The sequence below is a fragment of the Monodelphis domestica genome, chromosome 7 (genome assembly GCF_027887165.1).
Source record: "Monodelphis domestica isolate mMonDom1 chromosome 7, mMonDom1.pri, whole genome shotgun sequence".
NCBI classification, from domain to species: domain Eukaryota; kingdom Metazoa; phylum Chordata; class Mammalia; order Didelphimorphia; family Didelphidae; genus Monodelphis; species Monodelphis domestica.
The window spans coordinates 115953219-115963319 of record NC_077233.1 but is presented as its reverse complement, the minus strand read 5'-3'; the positions used below and the strand labels follow the sequence as shown (position 1 = coordinate 115963319).

The window sequence follows — 10101 nt, the reverse complement described above, 5'->3', positions numbered from 1 at the left end:
ACAGCTGGTCAATAGCTTTTGGCACCAAAATATATTGACCAGCTGGGAGGTCGTTAACGCTGAACAGTTTTATCCTTATGATCACATCTTGGCCAATTAGATTGACTTTGGACACCAAAGGGTGTAATATTTTCAGATATAAATGTCACATGTATAGCCATGTTGTGAGTATTATATGTATGCAAATGTGTTGTAGAATATACTCTGTCGGATAGCACTGGCTTCTTCTGTAGGCACTGTTAGTTTTTCTGTTACAAAGTCAAAGGGCTAAAAGTACAAATGGATTTCTTTAAAAATAAAACACAACTAATGTGCCATTATACTAGGGGAGTCTGACATAATTTATGCCAGTTTAATTCCAGGGTTCCTATAGAAAACTTTCAAATAATCAAATGAATTCTTGGAGAAATGAGGTATGGGGAAGACAGAAGTCAGTGGTAAGGGCATAGAAGAACGCTGGAAGAAGACCTCTTTGGTTAATGATGGGATACTTCAGTTTTCCTGTTTGTGATAATATTGTATGTTATTGTGCACCAAGCTCCAGGACACTACAGGACCTCCTTGATGAGATTCATGAATATTGAAAAGAGTTTGGCTTAATAATTTACCCAGAAAAAGCTGAATATATAGGAAACTATATTGTAGCTCATAACAGGATGGCTTGACAATCCACTGAGCTGGTACATCAATATTAGCTAATTATACATATATATATATATATATATATATATATATATATATATATTTGGGGCAAGCATACAAGATAATAACTGAGGGTGTCTTAAGAAACAATGGAGAGACAGATGGTATGGACAAATAAGTCACAATACACTTTCAATAATGCCCTAATAGTAAGTGGTTACATGAGGGATATTATGGAGGAAAAGGAAGGGAGCTAGTCACGTACTGCCCTGATGTTTGCAAAATGTAAAAATCATTAGAGAAAGGTCTTTACTTCTTCAGAGATGTGTGGGAAGACACAGACAAAAGCTGGGTCAGGATGAGAAGGTATTGGGATCCATACCAATGATGGGAATACTCACATTGAAGATATCAGAGATTCATTGGCATATAAGTGAAAACAAATCATTTTCCAACTCAAAAATGAGGCATCACTCTGGGAATGGCTGCTGTACAGTGTCTACATATTATATAAACAAAAATCATTTTATAGATAGCTGCATATTGTCATCAGGATCACAAAAAGCAGACTGAGAGGGAAGAGAGCAAAAAGATGGAAGAATGGGAGGTTATAAACCAGAATCTATGTGTACAGTGATAATGCTATGAATATACATTTGGACTATTTTATGAATGGCACAGAAAAGCAATATGGTTTAGTGGAACTATCCTGAATTTGGGATTTAAATGCAGGTCTATGTGCCAAGGCAGGTAAACTTGGGACAGTGGAGAAATTAACTCACTGGACAGAAAATCAGGATAAGTGGGGTTAAATTTTACCCTGACCATATCTATGTGACCTTAGGCAGGTCATTTTCTGAGTCTCAGTTTGATCATCTGCAAAAATGTAATGATTAGAATAAATGATTTCAAGGCTCTTCTGGTGAGAACTTTAAAAACTGGTCATGAACTTTTCCAAATGCTTCAGATTCCAATACTGGCCATTTCCACCCAATTTCATTGAATTTACACAATTTATAATTGCATCATTTCAGAAGCGAGATTCACAGATAACCCTTTCTACATTAGAAGAAAATCTTCATTCAAATCTGGAAATCCCATTTACTAATGAAAACAAAAACTTACTTTCATTTCATCTTTATTTACCTATGCACATTTGGTTGCTACTGGTGGTAGATCTTTTTTCATCTACAAACTCTGAAGAGTTATTTTGAAATTTAATTACATTTAAAAGAATTTATTAAATGTCTACTGTATAATAGGCAATGTTCAAGGCATCAGAGATACAAAGATTAAAAAACAACACATAGTCTTAGCTCTCAAAGAGCTTACAATATATTAGCAGGAACATCATGCAAACCAAGGGTTCTCAACCTTCTTTTGTCACAGACCCTTTTGGCAGTCTGACAAAGTCTAATGATTTAGACTTTGGAATCATATTCTTTAACAAATAATTAAAACATCGAGGATTACAAAGGAAGTCAAAAGTTAGTGAAAATAAACTCATTTTCTCTATCGAAGTTCACATTCCCTTTGAAATTTATGGTCTGAGGACCCAGTTTAAGAACTTAAACAGATAGGAAGATACAAAATATATATTTATATATATAATAACTTTCAGCACAAAAGGAACTATATATGGGCTGCATATCATTAAAGATCACATCATTTGAGATATGAAGCCCATCTGAGTCTCTTCAAAGGGAGACATTGAGAACTTACTATGGGAAGAGGGTCCCTGGACTAGAGACCAGCCAAAGGGGTTCCTTGTCTCCTTGAAAATACTCAGTCAACTCACAAAGGGCAAATATAATTGAGTTTCTCCCCATTGTTACAGGCAGTCTGCCATTAAAGACCAATTTGTTTACTGTTGTTACGTTCTTGGCTTCTGGGAAGAGTGTTGGCCCCAAATCTGCAAACTAGGTTTTCAGCAGATTAATTCTGTCTGTGTGTCTCTGCAAAAGTGTCAGAATGGAGATGTTCTTTGTCATGACCTTGCTTGATCTTACACTGGCATTCCTCCACAATCATCACCACCTTGACTACAGGGTTGGGTCCAGTACAGTTCAGCAGTAATTCTTTTGTTGTGAACTTGGTAGGTGAACAGTGCGAGCAGAAGGCATGATGATGAGCTGAAGCCTCAGAAAGACGAAGGGATCTACATTTCCCAAAGCAGAGGTTGTTTTGAACCACAACTTTTTCACAGTCATCGTGTATTATTGTCTAAAAAGGCAAATGGGTTTCAATTACTAATTAACTCAAGTCACTTTAACATAGATCAGATAGCAAAAGCTTACTTACACTTTGGGGTCAGTTCAAAACTTTCTCCATTGAATAGATAATTTTAAAAGAGACTTTATGAATGAAATTAGGTTTTGGAAAGGCAATGAATGCAAAAAAATGTTCTTCTTCACCTTTTCTAACACACCTGAATATCCTTAACATGTTAGACAATTTATTTTTATTTGGGAGGGACCAATCAAAACTATTCTCTTAGCCAATTTATAATATATAATTTTAAAGCTTAAACTATGAGCTTCCCTCTCCTCTATTTTGAAGAGCTTATAATAAAATTCACCATGTAGCAGAGACATTGTAAATACCTGGAAATCCCCACTGAGATTATATTTTGCCCCAACATGATCCTGTGTATCTGGCCTTATGTGTCCTTCAAAATATGGAAATGTTAAATTTTTTCATTTTAATTTAATTAGTAATAGATTCAAAATAAGAGTTGAGAAGGGAATTTGACTGTCTGTTTCTTATGAGCAATTTTTCTAATTGCACACAGGCAACAAAGCGGTCATTATTATTTCATAATTGACTTGTCATTGTTACATACCCTTGCCTTTTCAGGCAGAATGCTTAACTGCCTTCTACAGTCAATTACCTTGTAATACTGGCTGCTTAATTGGCTACCATTACTAGACTATAAAATTTTAAACTACACGGTGTTGCTTCCAATTCAGTATCCCTGCCTTTGAGGATTTGTTTCCCAACCCGTCACATCTGTAACTCAGATTTCTCATATTTAATTTAATATTCGAAATGTAGGGGCACCTGAGTTGGAATAAGAGGATAATAGCCTGAGACTTGATCTTCATATTGTCAACTAGAAAGGATTGTCACAAATTAGCTCAGGTAGGAATTAGGAACACTATTTAGAGGTATGGAGCTAGCATGATTCTCTGCTACCTTAGACAATTAGAAACTCTCGCACCTCTTTCCTCAACTCAAATGAAAGAGTAAAACTTATTTCTAGTAATGTTCATTATTAGTATTTTGGTACCATTTTCACTTCTCCCTTTGTACCATTAGCCATGCATGCATCAAGAAAACACTAGAAAGCATCTGAGGAAATTGATGCATTAAGTAATAATAATAACAACAATAACAACAATAATGATATAATTATATAGTGTTTTATGGTTACAAATAACTTCCCATACAATTTCTCAGCAAAGCCATTACTTTAAAGAGACCTTGAATAATTCCTGAAGACAAAAACTGTGAGCTCAGACAGTCAAATCTATTTCCCATAATGTTAATTATTAGTATTTTGGTACCATTACCTCTTCTACCATTGTGCCATTAATTGTGCATCAAGATAATACTAGAAAGTCTCTGAGGAAATTGAAGAAGGGATAGCAGTAATGGTAGTAGTAATAGCTTACATTTATATAGTTTTATATCCTTTATAATGACATGTAAAGTATATATATATTACATATATATATACATACATATATATGTACTTCCCATACATTATCTCAGCAAAGTCATTGCTTTAAAGGAGACTTTGAGGGGCAGCTGGGTAGCTCAGTGGATTGAGAGCCAGGCTTAGAGATGGGAGGTCCTAGGTTCAAATCTGACCTCAGACAGCTGTGTGACCCTGGGCAAGTCACTTAACCCTCATTGCCTAGCCTTTACCACTCTTCTGCCTTGGAACCAGTATATAGTATTGATTCCAAGACAGAAGGTAAGGATTTTAAAAATTAAAAAAATAATAAAATAAAAGAGCCTTTGACTTTAGATTGAAGACCAAAATTGATCTCAGAGGGAAGAATATATGAACTCAATTCTGAGATCCTCTATTTCATTCTAGTACTTACCTGGGAGAAAGGAACTGTCCTACAGGTTTCCTGGTGTACTTCATTGCTTTTGATGGGCAAGATGACTTCCTGTGAAGCAGAACTTTTTCTAAACAAGAAGTAGTGCCAGAATTTCTGTGCTTCTTCCTGGAGAGGAGTTTTCTCGTTTTCCTTGCCATCAGGTTCAGCATCTGCTGGGGTTCTAGGTTTGAACGCCTCCCTAGCAGGATCCCTTACTTCCATCTGCCTTTCTGGCTTCTGTTTCTCAGAGGTATACATAAACCTGAATAACATCTCTCTTTGCTCTCTGGGAGCTTCTGGTAGCTCAGGAACTATCTGGTGAGGTATGGCTACAAACAAGTCTGGCTTTTCCTGGGCACCCTCCTCAGCACCTGTAGATAGTGCTCCCAGGCTCTGATCATCCTGGGCATAAGAGGGATGCTGGGTTCTCCTGTCCCTGCCTTGCTGCATTTGTGGCCAGGACTCTCCTAGACCTAAGATCACCAGCAGCTGAAGCAGCAAGAGATGCATGCTTTTCCTTCAAGTTGCTGTCTAGTTTCTAACAGTTGTGGAAGAGGAAAGGCTCGAGGGATCCAGTAGGATTTGAGTAGAAAGAGGAAATGGCTATATATAGCAATTCCTTGGTGATGGTGGGAAAGCAGGTGGCCCAGAGTCTGGCAAAATAAACACATTTCTTTGTTGACTTCAATTATGAAGTGCTAATGGCTTCCTGCTTTTTTTCTTTTGTTTTGTGTATTTTCGAAGACCCCAGTGAAAGCCTATTACCTAGGGGGTAATTAGCTGAAGAGTTTAGATGCATTGTTTAGCTATGGTCTAGGAACTAAGGGAAGTTCTAAAATGTATATTGGCTCAATGAAATGATTGTTGGGCTTTATTTCCCATGCTATAAGCTAAGACAGGTGTTGTCATCAGTCGGTTGGTTATGCATTGTACTTTGTGAAGAACTAATTCAAGAATCAATTATCTGTTTCTCAGGAAATGTACTTTGCAAGGTAGCCTCTTTGGTTGTCTCTGGTGTCATAATAAAATGTACCAATACATTTTAAAAACAGCTGGAGAAGGGGAGAGACAGACAGAGACAGACAGAGACAGACAGAGAAGGAGAGAGAGAGAGAAAGAGAGAGAAAGAAAGACAGAGAGAGAGAGGGAGGCAGAGAGAAGGAGGGAGAGAGGGAGAGGGAGAGGAGAGAATTAATAGGAGTATGTTTTAATAAAAATATCAAAGACAAAGCTGTTGTATTGTGGAAAGAGTATTTTACTAATATTTCTCTTCTCCCTCTACTCTCTTTGGTAACTTCATCAGCTCCTGAGGGTTTAACTACCACCACTCTGCAAATATCTCTCAGATCTGTAGATTCAGCTCTATTCTCTTCCCCAAGTTTTAATTGCCTAATAGATACTTCAAATGGGATATTCCTAAAATAACTTAATATCAGCCTGCTTGAAACTGAACTGATAATCTTACCCCCTAAACCCTTCTTCCAAACTTCCCTCTTCCTGTCCCCACCATTTTTAAGCTCCCAATTTTATAACCATAGCATTATCCTTAACTCAATCTCCTTCACCTTACATCTCTAATTAGTTGCCATAGTTTTCTGTCCCTCTATTCAAAAAGCTACTACCCTTGGGGAATGGCCAAACAAGTTGTGGTATATGATTGTAATGGAATATTATTGTGCAATAAGAAATGATTAAAAGGACAATCACCAAAAAAAATCCTGGAAAGACTTATATGAAGTGATACCAAGTTAAGTGAGCAAACCCAGAAGAACATTCTATACAGTGACAGCAATAATATAGGATGATCAGCTCTGATTGACTTCACTAACAGCAATGCAAGGATTCAAAGCAATTCCAAGAAACTCATGATGAAAAAGTTCATCCACCACTATGGAAGGAACTGATAGAGTCTGAATGCAGATTGAAACATATCATTCTTCATTTTATTTCTTTCACATATTTTTCTCTAGCATAAGTGATATGTATTCTCTTTCATAATATGACAAATATGGAACTCTGTACTGCATGATGACACATATACAGCCTATATGATATTACCTGCCATCCTGGAGAGGGGGGGAAGGACAGAGCATGCACACAAAATGTCAGAAAAGGGTCCTTAAAATGGTATCTACATGTAATTGGGAAAAATATAAAAGAAAAAAAGCTTCTACTTTAGCCTAGGCCTTGTCACTTCTTTCCTGGATTATGAAAAGACTCCTAATTGGTCTCCTTGACTCATGTTTTCCCCTTCTATGATCTATTCTATCCACTGCCAACAAAGCAATTTTCTTTAAGAGCAAATCTGACCACATGATTCCCCTACTTAATCAACTCCAGGGTTTCTTACTGCCTTTAGTATAAAAATATAAACTCCTCTATTTAGTTGTATACTACATTACACACACACACACACACACACACACACACACACACATGCACACTTGTATCCTGTGTGTATGTATATATATATGTGTGTGCGTGTGTGTGTGTGTGTGTGTGTGTGTTTATGGAAAGAGAGAGACAGAGACAGACAGACAGACACAGAGACAGACAGAGAGAGAGAGAGAGAGAGAGAGAGAGAGAGAGAGAGAGAGAGAGAGAGAGAGAGAGAGAGAGAGAGAGAGAGAGCTGGCTTAGTGGAGTCAGGAAGATTCAAGTTCAATTCCAGTCTCAGCTATCAGCTATGCCACTTGGGTAAATCACTTAACCCCTGTTTGCTTTAATCCACTGGAAATGGAAATGTTATACCATTCTTATATCTTTGCCAAGAAAACCTCAAGGATAGTATGGTCTACAGGATCCCAAAGTGTTGGCTATGACTGGACAACACCACCAAATCATTTAAGCTCTTCTATAATTTGACTCTAATATGCCTTCCTAGATTTTTCTTCTTTCTGCTTTATTCTCTACATTCCACCCAAACTAAATTACAAAGGGTTCCTTAATTTCCTCTTGTTCTCTTCCACCTCTATATCTTCTCCATGCCTCGAAAATTCTTCTCTTACTTCAAGACCCTGGCTCAAGTTCCACCTTTTCAGTGAAGCCTTCCCTCCTTCCTCAACCACTCTATTTTTTTAAACCCTTACCTTCTATCTTAGAATCAATAATGTGTATTGGCTCCAAGGCAGAAGAGTGGTAAGGGCTAGGCAATTGGGGTCAAGTGACTTGCCCAGGGTCACAGAGCTGGGAAGTGTCTGAGGCCAGATTTAACTACTCCTTTTTAATTGACAATATTCCATAAACATCCGTTAAGTATATGCTATATGCATAGTATAGAACTAGATATGAGGGATACAAAGACAACACAAATCATTCTTCTTATTTTCTTGGAGAAAAGCAGAAAAGAAAATAAGGAGAGGTTCCTAAAAATGAACATCAGGAAAAGAATTCCTTTAAGGCAGGAAGGACTTTGAACAAATTTGAACTTATTAAAAAACATTGTATAAACTGTACTTTAATATAATTGGTTTCCTCGTATGTATGTATTTTTTTTACATTTAAAATCATTTTTTTGAAAAGAGATCCACAGGTTTCACTAAACCTTAAAAGGGGCTTTTACATTAAAAAATTGTTAAAAACATGTTTCTTGGAACAGCTAGGTAGCATAATGGATGTGGTGCCATGCCTGGAGTTGGGAGGACCTGGGTTCAACTCTAACCTCCAGTAATGACTAGTTGTGTGACCCTGGGCAACCTCCTTGACCTCATTTCCTCATCTGTAAAAGACAATGAAGAAGGAAATAGCAAACCATTCCAGTAGCCTTGCCAAGAAAACCCCAATATTTTGAATCAGAGTTTTATGAATATGTGTTATATCTCCTGTTAGCTTCGTGATGATCATGAAGGCATATATTTCAAGCTGGAAGGAAACTTAGAGGTTATCTAATCCAACTCCTTCATTTGACAGGTGAGGAAACTAAAACCTCCAAGCATCAAGCAACTTGCCCAAAGTCATACAGGTTCCAAATAGCAGATATTTTAACTTGGGTTCTCTGCTTCCCCTTTTAGAGAGCTGCCTGGGAGACCAAAGAGTTAAATGACTTGCCCAAGTTTATGCAACCAGTTCTGTTATAAACAGGTCTGGAAACCAAATCTATCTGACTGAAACCAACTCACTGTGCCATGTCCTCTCAAAGTTCTTCCTGAACTTTATGCCTCCCCAGATGCCTGATACTGTGCTCTCTAAAGAACAGGTATTCAATAAGTGGTTTTGAAAGCAAATTTTGGTGATTTCAATTCAATCTCATTATAGCATTTGGTCAGCCCAAAGTCTCATTTTTCAACATTGAAAATCATCTTGGCAGGTCCATTTGAAGCGTGTTCCTTAGGTTGGAAAACAAGTATTATGTATTACAGATCCCATCTTTTGTGTCACAAATTGGTGTCCTCCTGGAGCTAACATTTGAATCTGATTGGGGCAGGAGTGTTGCAAGTCACAAGTGACTTAACACCTCTGCTCTAAAGGATCAAGTTTCCTTGGTCACAACAATGGAATATTTAAAAATCCCTTTTTGACATATAGTGTACTGCTAAAGAGAGATCACTCTTCACCACTGTGTTCCTCTCGTGTAGATAATAAATTCACTTGACAGTGTTTATCATTAATTACCAAAAAAAGGAGAATAACCATTTTGTAGCTCCCTAAGAAAAAACAAGTGGTCCTCAGATCCACTGCCAATATGGGCATTAGGATTTCTCCCAATTTGGTGAAGGCAAATGGTGAGCAGGCCAGGGAGGAGGCATCTAAAAACATCAAGGAAGCTATTTGGTTCAAATGAATGACACAACTGTTAGAGCAATTAGTGCATGAGGCTCCAGAGAGAGGAAGCCCTGAGAGTTTATGACCATAAGAGTAGTAAACCTGCTTCCTGGACCAACAACAGGGTTTAGAGAGCATCAGTCTCATAATTCATCTTGCCTTAGTCCAACTCATCCTCAGCATGAATGTCTCACTTCTTTCTGCAGTGTTTCCTGGCACCAGTTTATGAGGATATCTTCTATTGTCTCTGAAGGATGCCACAAAATTCAGACACACACACACACACACATATATATATATATATATTTATAAAATATATACATATAAATATACTTCTACAAAATATATATACACATATACTTCTATAAAATTCTCAAATCAAAGGTAATTGTAATTCATTTTTATTTTAAAATTGAGTGCCATGCTGTACTTTAAAGAGAGAGAAGAGAAACGGTGACATCCAGTATTAATAGTGTGGTATGCCAATAGCATGACTAGGCAACTGCTTGTCTGCTTTCTTTTGTGCCTTCAGGAAACAGCAAGGCTGAGGATAATTTTTCTGTCAAAGAATCATAAAATCTAGAGG

General features: G+C 37.2%; 1 protein-coding gene across 1 annotated transcript; it reads right to left on the bottom strand.

Annotated features, from left to right (window-relative positions):
- Nucleotides 1–1745: 1745 nt before the first annotated feature.
- Nucleotides 1746–5331, bottom strand: CER1 (cerberus 1, DAN family BMP antagonist). The gene is made up of 2 exons (XM_001372754.4): nucleotides 4755–5331; nucleotides 1746–2865 (listed from the first exon to the last, which is right to left on the bottom strand). The coding sequence occupies exons 1-2, from the start codon at nucleotides 5262–5264 to the stop codon at nucleotides 2578–2580; spliced, it is 798 nt and encodes a 265-aa protein (XP_001372791.1). The 5' UTR covers nucleotides 5265–5331; the 3' UTR covers nucleotides 1746–2577.
- Nucleotides 5332–10101: the final 4770 nt, after the last annotated feature.

Excerpts from the sequence above, each read along its gene's own strand:
- CER1 (XM_001372754.4), bottom strand. The coding sequence starts at position 5,264 with ATGCATCTCTTGCTGCTTCAGCTGCTGGTGATCTTAGGTCTAGGAGAG. Across the intron at positions 2,866-4,754 it reads GGACAGTTCCTTTCTCCCAG|ACAATAATACACGATGACTG; the intron begins GTAAGTACTAGA and ends TTGCCTTTTTAG.